Source organism: Balaenoptera borealis (assembly GCF_965194805.1).
Source record: "Balaenoptera borealis genome assembly, chromosome: 5".
Classification (NCBI taxonomy): domain Eukaryota; kingdom Metazoa; phylum Chordata; class Mammalia; order Artiodactyla; family Balaenopteridae; genus Balaenoptera; species Balaenoptera borealis.
In genome coordinates, this window is record NC_138862.1 from 13986210 (window position 1) to 14013007 (window position 26798).

General features: G+C 41.8%; 1 protein-coding gene across 12 annotated transcripts in view; it reads left to right on the top strand.

Moving 5' to 3' along the window:
* TIAM1 (TIAM Rac1 associated GEF 1) overlaps positions 1-26028 on the top strand; it is a 204372-nt gene extending 178344 nt beyond the window's left edge. For all 12 annotated transcript variants that reach the window (XM_082393649.1, XM_082393656.1, XM_082393653.1 and 9 more), the window contains 9 exons: positions 12-120; positions 3598-3777; positions 3874-3992; positions 10428-10536; positions 14234-14292; positions 15193-15295; positions 17748-17835; positions 19792-19964; positions 23582-26028. In XM_082393649.1, the coding sequence (XP_082249775.1) occupies positions 12-120; positions 3598-3777; positions 3874-3992; positions 10428-10536; positions 14234-14292; positions 15193-15295; positions 17748-17835; positions 19792-19964; positions 23582-24051 (1410 nt within the window). In that variant the 3' untranslated portion in view covers positions 24052-26028. The remainder of the gene's footprint in view (positions 1-11; positions 121-3597; positions 3778-3873; positions 3993-10427; positions 10537-14233; positions 14293-15192; positions 15296-17747; positions 17836-19791; positions 19965-23581) is intronic.
* Positions 26029-26798: the final 770 nt, after the last annotated feature.

A 26798-nucleotide genomic window follows, 5' to 3' on the forward strand; every position in this document is an offset into this window, starting at 1 on the left:
GTTAAATCCAGAAAGTGCTGTTCTCTCTGGGGGGATCCTTTCTGTATTATGCTGACCGCTTCAAGCTCTACAGTGCCTTCTGTGCCAGCCACACGAAGGTCCCCAAGGTCCTGGTGAAAGGTAAGTCCTGCGAGGACTGGGTAGCAGGTGGGCCTGTTCGTTGTCAGTTCACATCTGTGTGGCCAACTGTGGTTGGGGGCTTCTGGACAGAAATCTAAGAGTCATTGTTGTACCAGATGGATATTCCAACAGGCCACAAATAAGGGTACAGTTGTTCCTCGGTATCTGTGGGGGATTGGTTCCAGGACCCTGCCCCCCGCCATGGATACCAAAATTCGAGGATGCTCAAGTCCGTTATATAAAATGCATAGTGTGTGCTTATAACCTATGCACATCCTCCCATATACTTTAAATCATCTCTAGATTACTTATAATACCTAATAAAATACAAGTGCCATGTAAATAGCTGTCCGTGTGCAGCGAATTCAAGTTTTGCTTTTTGGAACTTTCTGGAATTTTTGTTTCCAGATATATCCTATCCCTGGTGAGTTGAATTCACAATGCAGAACCTGTGGATAGAACCTGTAGATACGGGGGACCGACTGTACTGAGAAATGAAATGCAATATATCTTGAATTAACAGTTTTGTCAATTTTCTTACCGTGAACGTTTTGACTCAGTTCTTTGGGGCCAGAATTGATGAGTCATTTTGCAATTATGCAGAAATGTAGGGAGTTTAGAATTCCCCTGCTTTATTTCTATTTTTCATTAATTTTGTTATAACCTACCACACTTCATACACCTTTCTGTGGCATTTCATTTTTCCCTCACCTATTTTTGTTCTCAGGTGTGTGATAATGGTCACCACCATCACTACTAAAATTGTTTCAATTATTTACAAAAATCACTCCAGCTGTAATTATATTTTGCATGGAAAAGAGGAGAATTTTTAGATTGGCAAGCTGGTGTTTCTAAGTGTTCTAGGAAGACGATGGGGTGTTCTGAGAGTCTCCAGAAAGTTGTTTCGTTTCCATAGTTCTGCATGTGACAGTTCATAGGTTAAAGGATTAGAGAAACATGTCCTTGGTAAACAGTAGAACCAATCAGCCTACTCTTCTTTAACACTTTACTGTGGCTGCCATGTAAACAGCTGCTGAATTTGTAAGTAATTTACTTATATTTACGTTTGTTGCGAAAGAGAACTAGCTTGATTTAATTCAAAACGTATTATAATAAACATTAATACAACACAGGTCTCTGGACAACAAAAGATCCTGCCCCAGATAATGACATACTTAATGATAGTCATAGTCTAGGCAAAAGAGTTCTACTTCAGCGCAAAAAACTTAAAGGGAACCTGGGAATTTCCTTGTCCTTCTGTAGGACAAGGAAATTGTCCTGCTCTATGGCCTAGTCTGTGGTTTTACACATGCTGAATTGGTCGTATAGTTCTGTGTGTGTGCATCTTTTTAAACTTTAACTGAATGCTATGTTATGAGAGTTTTTAACATAACAGTTTTAGAGCACTTTGCTCTAGGGTAAAATTATATACTCATCAGAGTTCTTAAAGCAGTTGTGTTCTTTTTAATCATTTGATTAGATTAAATTCTGCCCCTATAGATTTTTAAAATTCAAAACCATTATTTTTTGCACCTGAAAAATATTAGAAAATCTTTAAAAACCATCCCTTAAAACATTAGGTGTGACTTACATTTTTCTAATGGCCAAATGTGCCAAGAGGATGAAGAGAACTCTTTGAGGACAAAAAGCCTATGATTCTTGACAGACTCCCATCTAGGTTGCATGGGAGTGACGCTCCTTACCGCTCAGAGAGCTGAGAACCATGCCCTCTTTTGCCCTGATGTGAAATACACTTGATGGGTTAAACGCACATGGCCGTGTTTTTGGACGTGAGGACTTTAGGGGGAATTCCTAGGCCCCTTGTGGACATGGACCAAGACTCGGGATGTCCACGGAAGCTGCAGCCTCCTCGTGCATCAGCTCTGGGCCTGGGCTCACTTCCGAGGCCATGGGCTCCTCCTCAGCCATCTCATTCCCAGTCTTCTTTCTCTTCAAGGATTTGGTGGCTGGACCCATGGAGTCTGATTCCTCTTAATGGGGCTTAAACAAAATGAAAAGATTGTAGTCTTTACCAGGCCTTCCCCACATGATTGCTGTTTATCTTAATTGAATAAAGATAGTGAGAAGAATCATTTTACAGTTTCATGGTGTCCTTTTACAACATCTTCTGTTCTTAGCTCACATTCCTAATCACTGGAGATGGAAATATATTTTTATCAGAAGCTTAAGAAATATATGCCTACAGTTAGTCACTTTGATATAGTGTCCTTTCTTCTTCCCATTCTTTGCCCTCACTTCAGCCTCTCTCTCCGCCATTTCTTTGCACCTGGAAGGCATAAGTCGTGTCTTCCTAATTATCCACTGGCAGGTACCTTTTGTAATTGTCTGGGGACCCACAACTCCCCAGGACTGCTTTTCAGCCCAGCTGGGACACAGATAAAAGCCCAGCTGGTGAGGAAAGTGCTGCCTGAGTTACCTTAGGTCAGATGTATGTTTCCCTCTGAAATAAATCCTAATAGCTGGTAGCCCTGAATTAACATAGAACAGATCTTAAAAGGCGTTCACTGCGGGGGATCAGCCTTGCTCCACTTACCAGAGCTGCAAGGCGCTGCTGCTGCTTTTTATTTTCCTTCCTTTTCTCAAAAGAGGTTCTACCAGCAAGGAAATGTTTGAAACATTAGAAAAACTGGCATAAGGAGTGTTTTAAAACGTAGGCTTTCATATTATTCAGATATGGTGAGGCCAACAGATCAGGAGACAGTTGCCATCAGAAAGATAGTTTGTTACTCATGGTTCCCAAGAGAAGGGGGAGTGTTATGCCATGCAGGGCCATGAGGGGAAGCACCAGAGCCCACCAGGAGACAGAATGAGTGAGGGGGAAGACATGGGCAAGACCCTTTATTGTGGTTTCTGCAGGGAGGAATGGGTGAGGCAGGGTAAACAGGTTTAGGATTGGGTAATTTGAACAATCTCAGCAGGCTCTGGGGTGGAGGGGCTGTCCTGAGTTGTCTGGTACCTGGCTCTGGGGTGATCAGGGCAGGGGAAATAGTGGCCTAGAGTGTAAAAGCCTAATAGAAGAGGGAAGGAGGCAGGTGGCTCTGGATTGGTTGGCTTGCATGTGAAAGGCATGCTTCCAGGTGGGTCCTTTACCATCTAGGAATTGGCCAGCTCTGAGATGGGCAGTTTCCCCAGGGTCCGTAAGGCCTCAGATGTCAAAGTATGAGAATAAGAAGACATTCTTAACGCAAGGACGATAAACAGCAGCCCCTGAAAATCCATGTGTATAAGATTTACAAACTCCGCTATCCCTTAACTCACTGGGCCGCCCCTCAAATAAACAAATAAATCTGATGGACAGACCCTTCCAGTTGTCCCTCTGAGCCCTCTTTCCCCCCCTCTGACAACTCACGGTACTCTGAATCCTGTAAAAAGGCATCTGGGAATTAGTGAGTGAAATTGTGAGAAGGGAGTCATTTGGACACTCTGCCCAGACAACCTGTATTTAAACTCTTCCAGCCAAGATGGACGCGGCGTTCAAGGCGTTCCTGGATGCTCAGAACCCGAAGCAGCAGCACTCGTCCACTCTGGAGTCTTACCTCATCAAGCCCATCCAGAGGATCCTCAAGTACCCGCTTCTGCTGAAGGAGCTTTTCGCTCTGACGGACGCGGAGAGCGAGGAACACTACCACCTGGACTGTGAGTCACGGGCCCCTGAGATCTGCTCCTTGCTCGTGTCGCCATGAGAGTCTTGAAACAGCCTTTTCATTTATTTCATGACCTCTTTTCTTCCAGTGGCCATCAAGACTATGAATAAGGTTGCAAGTCATATCAATGAAATGCAGAAAATCCATGAAGAGTTTGGGGCTGTGTTTGACCAGCTGATTGCTGAACAGACTGGTGAGAAAAAAGAGGTAAGGACCCCCACTTCTTCCCAGCACACCTATCCACAGAGCTGGGTTGGTTTGTTTCTTTTTAAGGTGCTATTTGTAAGTAAAATAGTTACAAGGATAGTGTTTTTGTTGGTGAAACCTTTTTTTAAATTAAAGTATAATTAATTTACAGTGTTGTGTTAGTTTCTGGTGTACAGCAAAGTAATTCAGCTTCTTTTTCGGATTCTTTTCCATTGTAGTTTATTACAGGACATTGAATGTAGTTCCCTGTGCAATACAGGAAGACCTTGTCGTTTATCTATTTTAAATATGAGTAGTTTGTATCTGCTAATCCCAAACTCCTAATTTATCTCTTTCCCCGCTACTTTCCCTCTGGTAACCATAAGTTTGTTTTCTATGTCTCTGAGTCTGTTTCTGTTCTGTAAATCAGTTCATTTGTATCATTTTTTAGATTCCATATATAAGTGATACCATACGATATTTGTCTTTGTCTGACTTACTTCACTTAGTGTGATAACCTCTAGGTCCATCCATCTTGCTGCAAATAGCATTATTTCATTCTTTTTTTATGGCTAAGTAATATTCCATTGTGTATATATACCACATCTTCTTTATCCATTCATCTGTCAATGGATATTTAGGTTACTTCCATGTCTTGGCTATTGTAAATAGTGCTGCAGTGAACATTGGGGTGCATGTATCTTTTCGACTTAGAGTTTTCTCCAGATATATGCCCAGGAGTGGGACTGCTGGATCATATGGTAGTTCTATTTTTAGTTTTTTAAGGAACCTCCATACTGTTTTCCATAGTGGCTGCACCAGTTTACATTCCCATGTTGGTGGAACTTTTATCCATTACGCAAGGCTACATTGTGAATTTTCTTTCTCAGCTGAATTATTTCTTAATATAGGAAACATGTCCTGATTCCACTCCTTCACCCTCGGGACCTCTGGTTTTGTTCTGTGTTAAGTGTGAGAGTGAATTTCCATGACCGTAACTTGGGCTGTTTCTCTAAACACCAATGAAGGCGGAGGCTATATCCCCAAAGATTAAAATAATAACCGGCATGTAGTAGGTACTCAATAAATACTTGTTGAGTGAATGAAAGTTTCAAATGACTATGAATCTTTTTTTTTAAGTCTGCCTGAAAATCTACTCAGAAGAAATACTCACAGGAACAGATATACTTGAGAAAAACGTAGCATGAGCTCTAAGTCGTGCCTGAGTTATTGAGAAGAGCTTATGTGAATAAAAATGCTGATAATACTAAAATGAATCAGTATATCATTACAGATATGATATGTAATGATATTCATCAATGCCTCTGTACCTCATGATTTGATTGGAATATTGTCCTCGTTTTGCTTTCTGCCTCAAAAAAGGAGACAAGCTGGGAGGGAACTATGAAGAAAAACTCTCTTGCTGTGATTGGAAAGAGGGGGAAAGGCAGTGGGGCGGGGAGGAGAGAATGGGGGCAAGGCTTGGTTGTTTAGTCTAGACGTGAAAACGCCTTATCTTCAGAGGTATAAAGGGTTATTATCTAGGTTCACGTTTATGTCCTCAGTGAAACAAAACAAGGTTTTGGACTATTAAAAGATTTTTCAGAAAATGGTAAATTCATGATATCTCATAGAGATGTACAAGTGAACACATATGAAGGAATTTATTTTACTCAGATGATGTGAGGGAACCAGACAGTCAAAATAGCACAGGTATATGTAGGAAGTGAAGAAATGTCAGGATGATTTGTGAATGGAGACAAATTGGTTTCTCTACAGCACGAGGAAGTCGCTACCAGACTGGAGAGAATTTATACATTTATCTGTTACCTACACCTTACAAAGAGTGGCAAAGGAGTTCAAAGGCACATAGGTACAGGGTTGGACTCTGATAGCCCAGGAGGATGTGCATAGTTTTCCACTGAAATACAATTTATTTTTTCTACATGATATTTCAGGCAGAGCATGAGAATGTTCTCAGTCTGCCAGGCAGATAATTTAATCTATCAGAGTGTAGAAAAGATGGACACTGCTACTCTTGATTTAGTTCCCATTTTCTTGTAAAACTATTATAGTAAGAAAAACGTACTATGTTTATTAAAGAAAAGGGCAAACCTCAGAGAAAGGCAAGGAGAAAAATTATCTATGATCTCAAAATGCAAAACCTCTTGATGTTTTGGTGTTTAATTTTTTAAAAATTATGTATATTATATACTTGAATATTAAATATAGTTCCTTATATATTCTTGAATATTTTGGAAGGTATTTTGTACCTTGAATTTTTTTATATTGAACAAAGAATTATTTAATTTTCATGTTATTTTAAATAATTCAAAAGAATCCTTGAAATTATTGTAGAATATTTTATTGTGTGATTGAACAATGATTTACTTAATTCCTATTGTCAGGCAGTTCTCTTGGCTTCATTTATTGATGACTATGAATAATACTGTAAACGTTTTAGATCATAAGGCTTCTTCCATCCTGTGTTTTAGTTTATTTCATTTTGACAGGAGTGAATTTTATTGGGTCATGGAAATGAACAATTTCAGTGTATTTCGTTATATTTTTCATTATATTCTGAATTGATTTCTGAATTTTAATGAGAGCAAAGGACCATTATGCTAAAGACTAGAAGGTGATATGGATAGCAGATTGCAAAGACTTGAGAAAAAAACATGAATATGATTCAAAAGTCAGAGACTATAAAAGGGGGTAAGGCTTTGGTGAGACTGCCTGTCCTCTAAAATAAGATTCTGTCAACCAAGTAAGAAATCTTTCCAGCGAGGAACAAAGAGATACAGTGCTATACACAGCAGTCTCTTGTGAGCAGAGATTTTGTTAGGAAAAAAAAAAATGTGCAAAAGATGGAAGAAGGGACATTTGACCATATACCAGTATTACAGGGTAGGAAAGTCCTATATCAGTATTAGGATGTCTGAAGACCAGAAAAATGAAGGCTTGGAGAAGATGCCAGAGAGAGCACTGAAAGATTATGTCTTAGCACTATAGGAAGAATAAGAAAGAAATAGGCCCCTAAAAGGGGCCAAAGGTATCGTAGCCAAAGACAAATTGATTACTCAAAGAAAATGACTCAAATCTACTTGATCTCTTTTTTTCTCGATAGAAGAGAATGGTCTTCTAACTGGAAAGGATAGAGTGGTCTTGATTCCACAAAAATAAAACCACAGGGAGAATGGTCCTGGGGAAATAGGATGCTCTGTACCAATATCAGTTACAATTCTGCAACAGTACTTACAGCAAGCAGTATATTGGAACAGCCATGGAAACAGCCTGTAGAGGCAGACATTTACAAGTTATGGCCTGATTTTCACAAAGGTGATTCCTGATCATTGAGTAACCTTTTAATGGCAATATCCAGAAAGAAACCTAGACTGGTACTATGAACAGTTGGTAAACAGGAATGGGAATATTTATCAGTATCTCCTGGGAATGGTAGGTCTATACTGAAATGGTAACATTCCAGGGACACAGAGTACCTGATGCCATCACCAGCCAACTGTCCCCAGGAGGTCCCTGAAGACAGATAGCCACAGAGGACAAAGAAACAGTTTATGATGAAGCTGGACCTTCAGTCCCTACCCCATGTTAAACTCTAGGGAGTTGGGCTGGACCACACAGAGCAAGCATCCCTTTTGCTTAGGTCAGAGGAAGAAAAGGGCCAAGGAGGGCATTTCCTCTTAAAAGAAGGGCTCGGAAAGCCTGACTCAGCAAGGAATCCCAGTCCTTGCTGGGGTAGAGGCCTTGTAGCGGAACTCAGTCTCAGAGTTTTGATAGGCTGTTCGGAAGGGGACCAGTGGAAGGCCAGGGGAGAGGCTGTTGGCCAGAGGGAGCAGCTCTGACCCCCTTACTACATTTACAGCGTGGAAACTTGTCAAGAGAGAGGAACCATGTGCATTGGGACTGTATCAGCCTGTTTTTACCAGGTAACAAAGAACTAAAAATCTTAGTGTTCATGACAAAAAATACTTGTATTTCACTCGCAGGGTGTGGGTCAGCTGGGCTTTGGCTTGTCTCGGTGAGCTTCAGAGCTTAGGTCTCAGAGTGTGCCATGTCTCTTCGTCCTAGGATCCAGGCTGAAGCAGCAGTGATTGTCTTGAGCATGTCCTTTCCATGGCTGGAAGGCGGAAGCTTATGAGGGCTGGTGGTAACTTTTGATACCAAGTGCACGGCCCAACTCATATGGCCAAGCCCAAAGACTTTGGGGCTTAGCCTAGTCTCGTGGGAAGTACTAGAAAATCACATGGTGGAAGGTGCAGATACATAGAGGGAGGAAGTAGAGTTTGGGCAATGATCTACCCCAGTGATCTTTAATCACTTTTTTTAAATTGAAGTATAGTCGATTTACAATGTTGTGTTAATTTCTGCTATACAGCAAAGGGAATCAGTTATACACATACATTCTTTTTAAATATTCTTTTCCATTATGGTTTATCACAGGATATTGGATATAGTTCCCTGTGCTATACAGTAGGACCTTGCTGTTTATCCATCCTATATATCCTAATTTGCATCTGCTAACCCCCAACTCCTACTCCATTCTCCCACTCCCCTTGGCAACTACAAGTCTGTTCTCTGTCTGTGAGTCTGTTTCTGTTTCATAGATAAGTTAGTTTGTGTCATATTTTAGATTCCACATATAGGTGGTATCATATGGTATTTGTCTTTCTCTTTCTGACTTATTTTAGTTAGTATGATAATCTCTAGTTCCCTCCATGCTACTGCAAATGACATTGTTTTGTTCTTTTTTTATGGCTGAGTAGTATTCCATTGTATATATGTACCACATCTTCTTTATCCATTCATCTGTTGATGGACATTTAGGTTGTTTCTATGTCCTGGCTATTACATCAGTAAATAACACTGCAATGAACATAGGGTTGCATGTATCTTTTTGAATTATAGTTTTGTCTGGATATATGCCCAGGAGTGGGATTGGTGGATCATATGGCATTTAATCACTTTTAAAGACATTCCCTCTAAGGCTGTGGACCAGAATGGTACCAAGGAATTTGACTTATGTATATAACCACTCCGCTGTGGTGTGTGGGGCATGGGTAGTGGAGACTATATAGTTCCCTTAGTGGATACTCGCCTGGGTGTTTAGTTGACTAGTTACTTAATACGTACAAAGTAATACAATTGCTTAATGTTTTTAACCACTGACGGTACTACTAATAATATTGCTCAATAATAATTAGAGTAATGATTAACTATTATAATGATCCCAATCATTATAGTGGCAGCAATACCACTGTATTCTGTACTGCTGGAGCCCCATCTCCAGCTCTGTAGCCTGGCCTGGTGGCTTGAGAAGGGCAGCGTCAAATGGCACCATGCTCCGTGGAGGGCTGCTCGGCAGCTGTTGTATCTAGAAACCCAGTCAGATCAAAAGCAGCAAAAAAAAAAAAACCCCAGAGCCATTTGTCCTTGAAGCTCAACATCAAGTTTTCAAATATTCAAATTGCTGCTTTGAGGAAGAAGCACTCGGGCTTGGTTTCTGTGGACGCAGAGCAGAAGTGAGAGGCTGGTGGGCGGGTGCTTCAGGGAGGCGTACTAGAGGGAGACCCTCCTAACAATTTACGGTGTTTCCCAGTGGGATGGACCGGAGACTCTGATTTCTGCAAAGCCTTGTGGTCTGACATGTTTGCACAGGGAGCACATTGAGAGACCAGATGATCCTTTCGCCTGTGATTAGGATGCTGAGTGGGTGGGAGGATGGGATTTTGATAGACTTGGAAGTGGGCCAAGGACTCCAGTGAAAAAGGCACACATGACTATTGTGAGGTGTAGACACCATTGGAATCTCAGGATCATCATGTCTCTACAAGAAGAAGAGGAACCTGTCCCTCTGAGATGGTTTAGCATTTGACCTTCGAGGACGCAACACTAGACCTCATGGTTTCTACAGATCCCAGAGCTCACATTTGCACAAGCTTAAAGAACAATCTCCCAACTCCTCAGTTGGCTTCTTTTCCCTCCTCTAAAGTGAAATGAAATCTTCCTTAAAATGAGTCGGAAGAAGAAGAAATAATTGATTCCACTGCTTCCCAGAAGACCCTGGCTCCAAAGGGATTTAAACTCACAGGTGGCAACGTCTGCAGTTTCCTGGGCTGGAAATTTGTTGTTGACAGCCATTTGTTCTCCTTAGATAACTCTCCATTTGAACACAAACCCTCTCTAATTTTGTTCATCAATTTTGACAGGTTTACTGCGTGTGAATTCCAGAGGCCCGATTTGTACCTTTTGGCCACCTTATTCTTGAAATTCTGATAGGCAAACAGGATAAGGGAAAAAAAGTTGACCAAGTGAGAGACATTATTTAGAGACATTATTTTCTTGAAGTTGAATTGACCCCAGCCTGTCGAATTTTAAAATGTCATGAATATCTGAGTGTTTTTAACATCGCCCAGTAAGTTTTGCCCTGGATTTCAGGTTGCAGATCTGAGCATGGGGGACCTGCTTTTGCATACCACTGTGATCTGGCCAAACCCACCGGCCTCGCTGGGAAAGTGGAAAAAGGAGCCCGAATTGGCAGCTTTTGGTATGTGTCACGAGAAGGTTTGGAGGGGAAGAGGGAGGCTGACTTATTTTTCGCAGTAACTTAACATTTCTTTTCCAAGACACAATTTATTAAAATATAGTTAATTACAGTTATCTGCATTGTCTTCCTGCTATGGCCACCAACATGTCACAGATACTAAATTAAACCTTCCAGCTAAGTATGACGAATGTGGCCAAGAGGGAGGGAATGACTGTTCAGGTCTCCCCCAGGTATAGACATATGGGCAGGAAAAGATTTTTTTTTAAGCTGCTGCTCTGAATATCTTTTCAAAATAATGAGTTAATAATAAACCAAGGAAAAATCAAGTGAAAAATCAAGACAAAACTGTCTCTGTTTCTGAGCTCCCCAGTCCTTTCATTCTCTTCCCAACTCTGTGTGGCTCTGTGTGATGCCAGGATTCAGGGCATGATTCTCACCTCACCTGTTGTGGCATCACTGGGCGCCTTGATTAGTTACGAGGTGCTTCTCAATCACATCGTGGCTAATACCAGCGAAAGTAGTGATGTTTGTGAATGATTAATTTTCCAATAAGCCAGTTCTGATGGATGCAGTTGCTGCAATTAGAAACCTCATGTGGTTGTATTGTGAAATGCTTTTTGAGTGAGAAAAACTATGGGTTAGTCCACTGGGCACTGTACATATCCAGGAAATATGGCTCATTGTTGTGTGTAAATGCTTGTACGGCGTGCAGTGTTATTCCTGGGTATAAAACGATCAGTCATGATCAGTGATCAGTGTTCATGCTTTTGTTTTAGGTTGTGTCTTTTCCTAGCCTCCCACTAGAAGATGCATGGGCAGGAACATAGTATAAAGGAAGTCTAGTATTTCCGTTCTCCTTCCTTACCTTATCTTTCTGGGGGCAGAAGAGGGAGGGTATTGCTGCTTACTGCTTCTTTAACTGAACTCTTTTTTTCTTTTACGATGTGAACGGTGCATTCCCAAATGGAACATCCTAGTGATATAAAAATCAGAGTATTTAATACAAAGATTTATTGGACTTCCTAATTAGATGACTCAGCTTTCATTGAAAACCTTAGTGATATTCCTAAAGATTCCAAAGAGCCACTGTAGCTGTTGATGCCATTTCATTAAAAATAATAAAGGAGCATATAAATGTGAAGGAAAAACGTGACTAAATATGATATACAGAGGGGTATTTTGACATGCTGGTGGTTTTTGATAGTAGTGGGTATTTTTGGCAGGGGGAGGGATACTATTTGTTTTGCTTTTTTTGTTTTTCCCATCATTAACAGTTGCATTTCTTATACGGCAATTTCTTCTTGGAGAGGTCTGGGAGCTTTCTGATGCTTCTGAGTAGGTCATTTATGGGATGTAGGATTCTGAAGGAAATAATCCAAACCATCTCTATCCCTCTTTCTGATGCTGGGCTATTGATGAACCATTCCAGAGTTCAACATTGGGATTTTTCATGCCTGTCTCCTGAATTTTACATATTTCCTATAGTTAGAAATAAACAGATTTAGAATAAGAAAATCCTTTGACTGGGATAAAGTAGGAGGTTGGCAAACGTATTCTATAAAAGGCCACATAGTAAATATTTTAGGCTTCACAGACCAAGAGGCCATAAGTAGCCAGACGCAGCCGTAGACAGTATGTAAACAAATGGGCACTAGTATTGGTGGGTTGTGCGGAAACAGGCAGGCCCTAGTTTGCCAACCTGTGATAGAAAGGGTTCAGGAAAATGCCAGTTTTGAGGTTTGGGGGGCAATGTGTGTGTGTGGCTCCAGGCAGGCTGTCGTCATCGTAATGAGGTTATTTATGGATTCCCAGTCCTTAAAATGTGACATGTTTGGCAGTTTCGGTGTGATTTTTAAGTAGCAAGCAGAACTAACAGAGCCTTAGAAATGTGTTTTGAAACAAGGAAGAGTCGCTGTGAGGGAAGTAACTTAATTACCATTGAACAAGCAGCTTTGGGGTTAAACCGTGGTTGTCTTGTTTCCGTTGCTCTGATCTCAGGAAATAGTGCTGCTTTCTTCCGAAAACAAAGTTGACCGGCTGCCCACCCAGCACCTTGATGTTTTACTCCCAGGACAGCTAGTTTGTACTCAGGGCTGATGATCACCACCTTTAAAAGAAGAAAAGAAATAGTTTGTTTAGGTTTCGGCCTTAAAGGGTGTTAGATGTTCACCTTTGGGGGGGATATCGAGAGAGTGTTTTAGGCTGGTCAGGGCAGCCGGGAGGTTTGGACATCAAGGCCGTGTCTGAAGGGATGGGCAGCACTTGGAGTCAACTGAGTGACAGTCGGCTGCGGATCAGGGAGGGATCAAGGCGGAAATGCTCGTAGCCCAGACTGAGGTCCACTCTGGCCCTACCGCTGTGACCCTAGATGGTCCAGGTAAACTGAGGCAGACCAGTCGCCTTCTTAGAGTCACGGCAACAACCTTATTGAGCTCTGGTCCCAGTGAGGTGCTGGGTCTTCTGAGACCAAGTTCACTGGCAACCTCCCCCTCTCCTGCAGTGGAGCTCCCTCCATTTTAAAGGGACCTGCTGTCCTGGACACTGATTTCTGAAGGCTTCATGGTAAGGACAGAGGGCCGCCTCCTGGGGTCAGTGGGAACCTCTCAGTCTGTCCTCTGGGATTTTTACGAAGTCAGGTGCTGTGTGACAGCTCAGACCCAGTGGCTGGGGTCTGCTTCTTTGTACCCGAAAGCTTCTTTTCCTGCGGTCTTACACAAAGGGAGCCTGACCCATCCTAACTAAGTAGGATAAAGAATGAACCAGACACGTTGGGTTAGTCTGCAGAGGGCCTGGGAGCCTGGGGTGGGGGGGCTGTCCCTGAGAATTCCCTGTAATTGTGTGTCTGGTACACCAGGTGTGCCCCCTCCAGCTGCCATGTGACTAATGGGGTCCCTGCTATGCCTTGGGGTCAGAGGGTGAAGGGAGATGGAGACCCTGATACAGGGAGCCAAGGATGGGCTGGGGTCACCCTTCTTGTCGTTCTGGACACCAATTCTTCTTTCCTCTCCAGAGGGAGTCAGAATCGCTGAGTGCTGAACGTGCTTGGCATTGTTTAAGGAATTCTATGGAAGATTATGCACAACTCCATTGTATCTTCCCCCACCCCCAAAGAATATAAGAATAAAACTACATACTCCCTGCTTCTAAATAGTTTATTGTGATTCATCCTGTTTGGAAAAAAGTAGAATTGCATTCTACTTCATAAACTCATTTTTATTTATTGAGGTCAAAAAAGATGAATTACATTTCCTGAATTAGGAACACTCTGCGTGTATGTAGTATTAGCTTAATTTGCATAAATATAAATTACCTTAAACGTTATTATTATTGATGTTTGTATTGTTCCTTCAGCTGCTGAACTAGTACATTTTTGTTAAATGTGTATAAGCTGAAGTTTTAAGCTTGAATTGATACCATAGTGAAAATATATTTTACCCAAAAGTTTCCAGTGGGGCAGGAGGGTTTATTTCCATCTCTTTAGGCTTTCTCTGTTTATCTGGGACCTGGAAAATTTTGTCTTAACAGGTTTTTGCGTCTCTCAGATGTGCTGAGTGAGTGGAGGGTGGAATGGGGGCTGATTCATGGGAACTGTCTGTCCTCTTCATAACGGTAGTGTTTGTTACCACGAGTTATTGCAGTGAAGGGGAAAACCCAACCCCTTATGTGCCATAACTGCCTTCATTTTATGTTTTTCCAGTCTTCAAAACTGCTGTGGTCCTTGTGTATAAAGATGGTTCCAAACAGAAGAGGAAACTTGTAAGACTTCTTATTTCACCCCATAGTTTCAAAGTATCTCCCTTACTGTTTCTCAGTTGTATCTGCGTAATTGTAACTCTGCACCTTTGTCAGGCATGAGTGTTTTATGATTTTTTTTAAGTGTTGCTGAGGACTTAAGGAAATTGCCCATCCTGCCTTCCTGCAGGCAGACTCACGTTTAGAGCATGAAAGTAAATAGCTATTGGGCCTACCATGGCCAGAACCTACCTTCCTAATACTATTTTTATCCATTCCCTGTTCCTCCTGCCCCTCTGTGCTTGTTTTGGGATCCCTTTTCTCTTTCTTCCTTTGTCTCTCTTTTGCCTGCTTATTTGCGCACCCTCAGCAGATTTGTCACATGGCCTCTGGCTTGCTGCTGGGTGAATAAAAGTGCACATGGGGGAGTGACCCGGGGTTCCAGCATCACTGCTTTGTTGTTGTTCTTGTTGGGGTTTTTTTTGAAAATTAAAACAATTGATTTGTTTTTTAAATTTTTAAAAAGTGTTTTAGTTTTAATGACATATTTTTAAAATTTTATTATTTTATTGAAGTATAGTTGATTTATAGTGTTGTGCCAGTCTCTGCTGTACAGCAGAGTGACTCAGTTATACACATGTAGACGTTCCTTTTGTTATTCTATTCCATTATGGTTTATCACAGGATATTGAATAGAGTTCCCTGTGCTCTACAGTAGGCCCTTGTTGTTTCTCCATTCTCTATATAATAGTTTACATCTGCTAACCCCAAATTCGCGGTCCTTCCCTCCCCCATACCCCTCCCCCTTGGCAACCACAAGTCTGTTCTCTATATCTGCAGCATCACTGGTTTAGAAAGTGTGTGCGGGTCTGGTCCGGGCTCAGCACAGAGTTCTCATGCACCTAGTTCCTTCTCTTCCTGCAGGTAGGATCTCACAGGCTTTCAATTTACGAGGACTGGGACCCCTTCCGGTTTCGACACATGATTCCTACCGAAGCTTTGCAGGTTCGAGCTTTGGCAAGTGCAGGTAAACTCTGAAACATGTTGGGTACATATTTCTGTGTATGTATGAATTGTTTTTCTGAATCCACACTCTTGGTTCTAACCACCCTACCATCTTTTTTCTTCTGTGCTTAAGTCTCCTTTCCCTCAGTCTCTCCATTGCCTCTTATTTACCCAGCTGTTTATTAAATGAATGAACTAAGTGAATGGAGGTAGTGCCTTTAATATTGTTCCAAGGAATTCTATTCATTCTGTTATATATATTAATAATATTACAGTGACTCACATCTAAGTAGCAATGAGTCTTGTACTTCTGGGAAGAATCTTTGTGACCATGAGCAGACAAAGCCCATGTAAATAACTCACTTGCCTTTTAACTGGGAGACCGAAAAAGACCACCCAAAGCACAAAAAAAGCCATTGAATACATTCTTTCTTCCTGAAGCATTACAAATCTTTATCTTTTTATCAGCATGAAATGTCAGTTCTTTTTCTGTGACCCAAGTAGCCGTGAGGCAAGTTGTTAGGTAGTGTTGAATGTACTTGCTAAGATGATTAGTTGATGCTTTAGCGCATGAGAAGAGAAGTGAATGTCAGAACGGTATTGACTAAGAATAGCAATATTGCTATGACTTGGAGGCCCCATCCAGGACTTAATTTGAGGCTGTTTTAGGGAGGAGCAATCAGCAATGGTTCTCCCGGGCACACCTGAGAAGGAGCAGCTTTGGGGTCAAGTGGAAACTCTTGGGACACACCTATTCCCGTCCCATTTGGACAGCAGGTACAGCTTTCTGGTTGTAAGAGGGGCCGTGGAAGTGGACCTCTGCAGGTGCACAGTGGATCTGTATTTCTCTTTTGTGTTTCTGGCATCTGGCATGAGTGTTAAGTTCTTCATGTCCGGTTGGTGTCACTCATTTTCTCCCCGTTTTCACTTGTCACCTCCATGAGCCATAAAATTGGCTCTAATCCTTATAGAACCAACTCTTTCCTAGTCCAGTGTCATGAGGAAGAACCTTCTGCAGTATTTGGGAAACCTCCAGTTACCCACCCAAGTTAAACTAGATGCCACTTCCTTCTCAGTTGTTTTGCATTGCAGGAGGAAAACTCAAATGCAGAAACCACATCTGGCAAATGTACTGGGGATGATTATTTGCCTTAAGAAGGTTTCTGTCCAACCTTCTGGCCCAGAGGACCCTCGTGCCTTTTTAGCTTTGATTTGATTTGTAAAATTGATTTACACATGAATTTTCAGGCCCCTGTAAATCACAGGTCTACAAACAGCTATAATAATATTTTGAGGTTTGGGCACTTAAACACTAGCATTGTCTTACTTTGCAATCTTAGATTGTGGATTATCTAGTTCATATGTTTCCTTGTGCCTGGTTTATAAATAGGACAGCGTATGCTTATAACAAACCGCAAAGGCTCCTCAGCCAGGAATTTTGCCTTCATTGAGGACTTAAATACATGAAGAATTTAAGTTTGGAAAACAAAGCCATCTTTGTGAAGATGATATTCCGTTCCCACCCTCGGTTTTTCATTCAAATCAAGTTTAAAATCAAGATAAAAGTTTATTTTAATGGACTGACAAAGACTAGCCAACACATCTCTTGTTATGAAATAAATTCCAGTGGATATGAGAATCAGAAGATGGAAATTTCTAGATTTCGTCTTCGTTTGGGAAAACCTGTGAAACTCTCTGCATATGGGTACTGGTTGGTTAAATAATGTGGGCACGATGAGGGTTTGTAACTAGGGTTTTGAACCATTAGGTAAGGATGAGACTTTACAGTGTGCAGTCTTGAGGTCTGCAGTGAATTGTTTCTTTCATAAACACTAATAAATGAATAACGTGGCAAAATAATGTGATGTTCAGGCACTGAAAGACTTAGAAGTTATTTCTAAATATAACTGTTTCTCACTTTCTCAGTGTACCATTCTGGCTTCCTTCAGGTTGGCTGCTGTGGGCAGGCTGAGAAAGACGAGCCCCATTCGTTCCCAGGACAAGCTTGTCCAGGGCACTAGTCCCAGTTGCTCAGGGGGAAGGCTGTGCTACAGATGGCAAGGGCCTGCCTCTTTATATCACTGGCCTGATGAAATCAGCACTGGAATCTTGGGCTCTGTCTAGTCCAACTGTTGCCAAAACAACTAATCACTTAATTAAAATAGTTCAGCCCAACGGGCTGTGCAGCTAAAAGGGTCAGTTTTTCCATCAATATGATTGACTGATTGTCCTTTTAGACCATCCAGAAGGAGATTTTAGCAACTGGTAATTTTCCAAGCATTCTTTTTCTTCACGCCCATTAAGTTCTCAATCATCTTGTCTCTTGAGATCACAGGATAGGAATGAAGTTTCTTTGGTCTTATGTGGCTCTGCTCTGTTTAATCCTACACCAAAGCATGGGAAATGCTTTTGTAAAAATGCAGATAAATCTCTTTGAAACATACTCTCATTCATCCTTGTTTTAATTTCTCTAGACGCAGAAGCAAATGCTGTGTGTGAAATTGTCCACGTAAAATCGGAGTCTGAAGGGAGGCCGGAGAGGGTCTTCCACCTGTGCTGCAGGTGAGCCCGGAGCCGTGAAGTGTGGGAGGTGCCGCCCAGAGGGAAGGGATGTGACTGTGCTTGGTGTCCCCAACCCCTCTGGCTTCTGCAGACCAGCTTGTGCATCCCTAGAAGCTGCATCCTTTTTCTTGTGCACTTGAGAAAGTATTTAACACTTATCAAGTAACAGTAATTGGATAAACTAAACTAATTTTATCAGAATGTAGACAGTAACCTGGTTAATATCTTTCTAAAAGGAAATCGGAATTTTCACGTATATATTCGACCTTCAAACGAGGGCTTTCTTCCTATATGTACACTTGGTGGGTTAGAAGGACATGGTTGTGTCATGTTTTGTTTTGGTGTTTGGGCGCATCATTTGTACTGTAACATCTCTGAGGTGCATCAGATGGAGAGTCACCTGGGAGCAGGTGAGGGTGTGTGCAGTCTTGCTGGGATTCCTCATCGTGTAGGGAAACTTCAACCTAGGGAGGCTGGCTCAAGTGACTCAGGTTCTCCTACGGATCTGGAGTGGAAGCTGAACTTATGATGTGGGCTTCCACTTACTTCTTCTTTCCCTCTTCTCACCATTCCCCGCTCCTCCTCCTCTTCTTCCTCCTTTTTGGGCTCTGTCATTAAGAATTTGAGAATTGTACGTTTCTCAAGTGCAGCCAATTCTCTCTCTCTCTCTTATTTTTGGCCTAAAGACACCAGGCTGGATGGTGCCAACAGCCAGCATTCTGATACATTTGGCTTTAAATATGATCTGTACTCCATGATGCTTTAATTTTATCATAGGTGCTTAGTAATTTATTCAGTACTTACCCAATACCCCACACCGTGGGTAGTATGCTATGGGTTGCCCACACACACAATAAAAACTCAACGGAATCAATATTTCATGGTTGTTAGTAATGTTTTGTAACGTGGCTGCTGATACAGTAAGAAGGCACATTTACCAAGCATGAACTATGCTGAACACCTGACATGCATTACTTCACTTAGTCAGACTGAGGTGCTGTTATTCCATTTGACAAATGGGGCGCCAAGGCTCACAGAGGGTACTTTGCTAAAACCTTATAGCAAATGAATACTGAGTTCAAACTCAGTGGGTTTGACTTCAAAGCCCATGTTGTGTGTTTCTGCATTGCCTCTTTGTTGGGTGTTGGGTGACAGGGATCAATAAATCCAGATCCCAGGAAGCTGTTGGAACTAGAATTGAAATTTTTTTCAGATAATCTACACGTGGTTTAGCACCATCTTTACCGTCTATTTTAGGCTCATCTGCTTACGACTTTGTTGATAAATCCACAGGGTCCAATGAGCCCGCCCGTAGAGATGCCATATTCATTGTTAATAAGGAATGCCAGCTAAAACTTGCCTGGGTAAAACTATTAAGAACTTAACAAGAAAAATAACTGACCTAAGAAGTACTTTTTTTATCGTGCAAATTGGAAGTTGGGAAGATTTTCCAGTTCTTAACAATGTAGCTTTAATATTTACATGTTGAAGTGTGTCATGGAAGGTGTTGATATTTAACAGGCATTGATATCCAACTCAGAGGAAACTAAGGATGTTGGGACATCAGTTTCCAAGTGCGCTGCAGAGCAGCAAGAATCTTGTGGTTCCTTTGTCTGTAAAACATTTTAGAATGAAAGGCTCTGCCTTAAGTACCAAGAGCAGAATCTGGCAACTTTGTGGTGCAAAATCCATCTCTCCATCAATCTATTCATTTATGGGCTGCTCGGTCCCAAATTGGCTGCAGGAGATGAATCACAAAGCATAAAGGGAAAGGAATACGTGTTCTTTATCTCCAGCAATGAAAACACTGCTGCTCGGCAGTGAAATTGGAGTCGTGGCCTCAGTCTTTAACCTTTGGTCCTCAGGGATGTTTGTTTGGCTGCACCTGATAACATCAGAAGTTCCATCATGTGTTAAGTGCTGTTTCCCTAACAGGTGTAAATCTTCTTTTCATAGCTCCCCAGAGAGCAGAAAGGATTTCTTGAAGGCTGTGCATTCCATCCTGCGTGATAAGCACAGAAGACAGCTCCTGAAGACCGAAAGCCTTCCCTCGTCCCAGCAATATGTCCCTTTTGGAGGAAAACGATTGTGTGCGCTGAAAGGGGCCAGGCCAGCCATGAGCAGGGCAGGTACTGTGGGGATTCAGACGTTCAAGATCCCTGTCATCCCCACTCCACTGTAGAACTGACGTCCTCATTGAGAAAGACTTAAGACGTGGCCTTGCGGGGGCTAACGCTGGAGTACATTCTTCCCTGGTGTGAGGTTCCCGGCCCTTGCCTCCCTCCCTTGGTTTAAGCCTCTTGCCCTCCCTCAAGCTTTCCCTTCGCTGCCCTCCTCCTTCTGGCTGGTGAGCTCCCCTCTCATTTGCCAAGCTGGGAAGTGAGCGCATTCTCTTTCTGGAGGGGCTGTCTTAGCCCGCTTGCCGAATGAGAGTTGCTGCTTTGCATGACAGCCAGCTTTGTCCAGCAAAAAGCAGTGTGTGATGTCTCAGCAAAGTCACAGCCCACCATTCTGAGAACATGGTGGCTTTGTCCTCGAGAAACACAGCCATGCCTGTTCTCAGTAAGGAGTCCATGTTTGGTAGACCAGATGACCCATCAGATTTTACCCTCACCTTGGGCCTGCAACTCTATTTTTAGCTTCCGTGTTCATTTGGGGAAGCCTTTAGCTGCTATTAGAAAAGAGGAATCTGGAGTTCAAGTGGTCCCAGGGTAAATATTCTTTTAGGACTTATTCTACCACCTTTAAGCAGTAAAGATCAATACTACTACCTATAAATGGCATTAAAGTCTATCTAGGAAGAAAGATAGTTTCATAACACTTAGGTATTAATGACATCAAGACATTAACAATTTTTATCACTCCTTTAGGAGGCAGTCCAGAATTTTTCAGGGAAGATTCCAATAAAAGAGGGTTCCTTTGCATTTGCCAGAAAGGCTTCTGATCTCTGTTCTAAAGAATTTTCCACCTGTTCTCAGTTGTGTTGAAGAGGCAGGTATGGTACTGTGAATGGTTGAAGGTTTTCATAGACATAACCCTGACAGAGTGTATTATACTCTTTAAGTACTTTAATTTAACTAATGTTAAGGGGCTAGTTATCTTATATCTATTCTCTAATCAGTTGATAAGTGTTTACTGAAAACATGGTATGGTGAACCCCCAGTACTCTCCTGGGCTCACCAGTGTCATGCATACTTCCCTATCCACAATTTCTCATGGAGTCCTCATATAAAAAGCTTTCTCATCCCTTTAGAGCTCACAGCAGAGAATTTCACCTTGGAATTGTCTCATTTGTTCCTTTTACTTGCCACATATATTTAATTAGGATTGGGAATATGTGTCCCAACCTCAGGAAACCCCACCTGTCATTGGTCAGGTTTCTGTTGTTAATCGATGAACCTAAAGTCAGAGCTGCATCCACTTTGAAACTAAGCATTTTTAGTCCGTAGGACACTCAGAAGTTTTCCTGCTGAGATCCCTCTGGGAAGAAAACAAAGTTGCTACAACCTACCCCATCATCTTGAATATCAAGAGAGAGAGCCTTGATGTCAGAGCCTGTTGGCTTTGGCTGATGGGAAGATTTTTTGCTTGATGGCTCACTTTTGGCTGAAGGAAAGTCTTTTATCACTCTGCTTTTGAAGCGCCTCACTATCGTCAGAATCTTCAAATTAGATGATTTAAAAATGGTGTTGGAGTGGGTCAGCACAGCACTAGCTAATCAGTCTTAATAGTGAACAGTGGAAATACTCGAATCAAAGATTGTCTCCTGGAACCCCGTAAGGCTGGCTGGGTTATTCTTACACTTCATTATGCATTGTCATGAATACCCAGCTAGTTTATTTCTCTTTTTGCTCAGTAAAGGCAAATAGCCAGTCTCCCTTAGTCTAAAAGCACTTTATGTCTGCCAGTAACCTAACTACACATTTTTTTTGTTTTTCCAACGTTTTCTTATGAAAATTTTCAGGCATATAGAACAAATGAAAGAATTGTATACATTCATACCTACTGTCTGTAATATTTTTTATATTTTCATTGTCACATATTTATTCATCTGTCATCCATCAACTCATCTTACTTTTGACACATTTCTAGAATACAGACATTAGCATACTTTACTCCTAAATACTTAAACCTGCACATCATTGACAAATATTTCCAATATCCCAATTTGGAATTGAGGTAATTCTAATAGAGTGATTGGAGAGAGCCAGGCTCCACTCTGGTGGTACTGAGATAAAATTGAACAGTAATTTCTGCTTCTTTCCAGTGGAGTAATACTAGTAGTAGTAGTAGTAGTAGTATTGTTTTTTTTTTAATTCTTTCTTTTTTACATTTTTCCTGGAAATGATTTTCATTCCCCTCCTTGAGTGAGAGTGGCGTCTGTTCACTCCATGCTTTAAGATGATAGAACACTCAGGAATGATGATGGAAGCACAGGGGTCTGAGACAGAGGATGGTCAGAGCGGGAGCCGATTTAGACCACTGTCCAGCTCACTGACCTTGTACCTGCTGTATTTGAAGCCAAGGCTGCATTTGGCAGTAATTATGAATAGTCACCTTACTTCTAGCAGCACTGAAGCAGTTTAATGGTTTTTCAGGCTTAGATTTCAGGAAAGTAGCTCCTAAGTGGTGTCTAGGCGCCTCCCTCCCACTGGAAAGCCCATGGTACATTTCAGTATCGAGGGAGAAGCGGCAGCGTTTCCATGTGTCGTGTGTGTGTGTGTGTGTGTGTGTGTGTGTGTGTGTGTGTGTGTGTGAGTGATTGTTTGCTTGATTGGGTGGTGTCTTTTGTTTGTTTTTCATAATACTGGCTTCCTAGAGGGCAGTAGGGTGAAAGAATGAATTCAAAGATTTGTTTTTCTTAACTCTTAGTCACTTTATCTAGCACTTTGTTAATCAGCTGCTTGGGTGTTGTATTATTTATTTCTCCTTCCACTCCGCCACTGGTAGTTTAATTGCTTTGTAGAAGAGAAATTGGGGATACACAGAACAGAGACAGGAGGGACTAAGGCTCATATTTGCTTTAGCCTCAAGTTCACATGGGGCTTTGTCAGAAAGGGGACTTAATATCTCTGAGACCCACTCTTTCTGTAGCTTCTCCAAAAACAATGCTGTGCCCTTAAGGTACCTGCAGATCCTCAAGAAATGTTACATTCAGTTTTCTAGAAAGCAATATAACTTGGACCAGTGTTTTTCCCTGCTTGATATATCATGGTGATTTCTGCAAAGACAATGAAACTCTAGAGGCCTCCTCCATCCTTACTAGAGATTTAGTCCAGCTAAATGACTCTAGGACAGCCCCGGGAGATTCCCAGAGCACTGTGACATGGGCCATGGTCGGAACTGAGGGCACTAATTAATCCCAACATCAGTCGTGCGCTCGACAGCAGCAAGAAGCTGCACTCCCTGTCTCCCAGGTGCACAGGGTAGAGAAACTGATTATTTCAGAGGGAGTTGAATCCCCTTTCCCCCATAACCTACAACCCACCCATATGCTGCCCCCAGCTGCCCCCCCTCCTTGCCCTTCCGTCGATGGCGGTAACATCCTCCAAGTCCAGACACTTGTGCAAGGTAACGACCCCAAGACAGACTGGTGAAATCCGGACTTTAAGCCCCAAACGACATCCAGGTCCTGAATGCATATCGTGTAGCCTTTACTTTCCTTTTCTTGTATTTGCTTTCTGGATTTTCATCGCACGTAAAGCATGTGGGCGTTTTATTTTTATATTTTTGTGTGTGTGCGCAGTGTCCGCCCCAAGCAAGTCTCTTGGGAGGAGGAGGCGGCGACTGGCCCGAAACAGGTTTACCATTGACTCTGATGCCATCTCCGCCAGCAGCCCGGAGAAGGAGTCCCAGCAGCCCCCCGGTGGCGGGGACACTGACCGCTGGGTAGAGGAACAGTTTGACCTTGCTCGGTATGAGGAGCAGGATGACATCAAGGAGACGGACATCCTCAGTGACGATGATGAGTTCTGTGAGTCCGCGAAGGGCGCCGCCGCGGACAGAGACCTGCAGGAGCGGCTTCAGGCCGCCTCCATCAGTCAGCGGGAGGGAGGCCAGAAGCCCCTGCATAGTCACGCATCCCGCATGACGCAGCTCAAGAAGCAAGCCGCCCTGTCGGGCATCAACGGAGGCCCGGAGAGCACGAGCGAGGAGGTTATTTGGGTTAGGCGTGAAGACTTTGCCCCCTCCAGGAAGCTGAACACTGAGATCTGACTCTCACGTTCCCCGGTAGAGACAGTCCTTGTAGATACGTCTCCCGCCCCGCCCCTACTCCACCCCCCCTCCCGGACTCGCGAGGGGGAGAATGCTCCCTTTAAGTCGCACTCTTGCACACACGGTTTTGGCAGCTGACTTTGTTCTGAAGCCATGTAGCCACCCAACTTTATCGTTTCTAACAACATCGGAAAGAATTGTTCAAGAATCCCAAATCAGCTCGAGTCCTATCTCTCTATATTACCAAGGGCTTTTATTTATTCTCAATTAATCAGGGCCTAAAGAATTAAAAAAAAAAAAAAAAAAATTCTATAGCACTGGAAAGCAAATTACCCCAGGAGTTGAAGTATGTACTACAGATTAGTTTAAAGGGTAGCACACGAAAAAATGATAAAAGATTCTATCTGAAATCAGTCCAGGAGCCATCTCCTAGTTGGGGAGACAAAGCAACTGTACAGCTTGCAGTGTTCTTACTCCTTTCCCTCTTCAACGTCTGAGAATATCTGTGTATTTTAAGAATGTGTGAGGAGAGGGTGGAGAGTTATGTTTCCATGAGCCTTTTTTTTTTCTTTTTTCTTTTCCTCTTCTGTTTAGGTCTATGGCTGGTCTTACTCGATGTCGGTGTTCGGAGGTTCTAGTTTTGCATAGAATTATAAAGATGCCAAACTCCTTGGAAAGAGATCCAAATTTATCACTTGAAAAAATAAAAAAAACACTATTTTTTGTATTTTACCTGAGATGCGGGGGGCACAAACAGATGAGACTTTTACACAGTGTTAGTGTAACTCTGAGTTTAAAAAATGAGGATTTTACCTTTTACAGAGAGAGTGAGGCGTGGTGATTTTATATTTATATATGAAAGGCCAACAAGATGCTTAGGAGAAACTTTTTTCCCAAGAAGCAGCTTTGTTTTTTTTTTTTTTTTTTAAATTTAAATGTTTGAATCTCTATTTGAGATGGGAGCTTGGTTGGATTAAACATGACACCGGGATGGGCAATGTGTGTGTCTGTTGCACATGGCGGGGGAGGGGAGACGACTCCTCATGGGGTTGCCATGGTGATCATTGGTTTTCTAGTTGCATCTTCATCCATAGATTACCTACTCCTTCCCTGACAGTCCATAACCAAACCGTTTAACAAAACCACCTCTTCAAAAAACATGTCTTGGGTTTAACACCTTCTTCATGCCAACAAAACAGGGTAAACATGCTAAAAAAACTAATGTTCTAAACAGATTTCCAAATAGGAAGAACAAAAACAAGTTAAAGCACTTTCAATTTTTTTTTTTTTTAAAAGGTTTATAGCTTTTTTTTTTCCCGTTTCACAATGTCCACTTCTTAAGAAAGGTTTAAATAATATGAAAACTTTCTTTTTGGGGAAAATATCTATTTGATGTTTGACACATCAGTAGGTACTTTAAAGACCTGAATTTTATAGTAGCTTTAGGAATTATATTTTATAAAAATCAGTTATGACTTTATATTTCCAGACAATAGAGAGTTCAGAACATCATGCTCTTGTGCCCCTGCTTGCTTTTACCTGCTTTCCCACCCTGTATCCCTCCCCTTTCGGGTTTCCAGGGCTTTGAGCTTGATCTTTTGAGAGTTTTATTCTATTAAATTTTTGCTATATCTTCTGATTTTCTTAAAGAGCTTTAGAATGATTTCTATACCCTTCGTATCACTGCATTGTTCCATTTCATCTCCAGTTCGATTGTGTCTGGGTGGAAAACTGAAGCAGAGGCTTCTAATAGCCCCATTTACCACTCCCAGTGCAACGGGTTTGTCTGAAAATGCTGGAAAGTCTGGTGCTTGGAGAGGGTGCCATTGTCTCTTGTACATAAGGTCATGATGTGTCTATGTCAAAAGTTCTTATATATTTCTTTTATAAGCTGAAAGAAGGTCTATTTTTATGTTTTTAGGTCTATGAATGGAACGTTGTAAATGCCTGTCAAACAATAAAAAATATTGAAAAGTGGACAGTCCTGTGCCTTTTTGGGTGGGAGGATGGATATGAACTGTTGAATATGTGGGAGAAGATACCTAAGTCTGCCTTTCTTTTCGATAAATATCATGACCATCAAGGGAAAGCTGATTTGGTGGAGCTTGAAGTTTATTTTTTTAATTGAGGTATAATTGATATATAACATTGATAGTTTCAGATACTAAACATAATGTATATATTGCAAAACTATCACCACAATAAGTCTAGTTAACATCCATCATCATCCATAGTTATAAAAAATATTTTTCTGTGATGAGAACCTTCAAGATCCACTCTCCTGAGAAGCTACTTTCAAATATGCAATACAGTGTTATGAGCTATAGCCCCCATGCTGTGTATTACATCCCCATGACTTATTTTGTAACAGGAAGTTTGTACCTTTTGATGTCCTTCACCTTTTTTGCCCATACCCCCGCCCCACCTCAGGCAACCACCGGTCAGTTCTCTATATCCATGAGCTTGGTTTAGTTGTGGTTTTTTGTTTGTTTTTTAGATTCCACATATAAATGAGATGATAATGGTGTTTATCATTTGCTATCGGTAGAGCTTGAAGCTTTTTTTGTTTTAAATTTTATTGGAGTATAGTTGATTTACAATGTTGTGTTAGTTTCAGGTGTACAGCAAAGTGATTCAGTTGTACATATACGTATATTCATTCTTTTTAAGATTCTTTTCCCATATAGGTTATTACAGAATATTGAGTAGAGTTTCCTGTGCCATATAGTAGGTCCTTGTTGGTTATC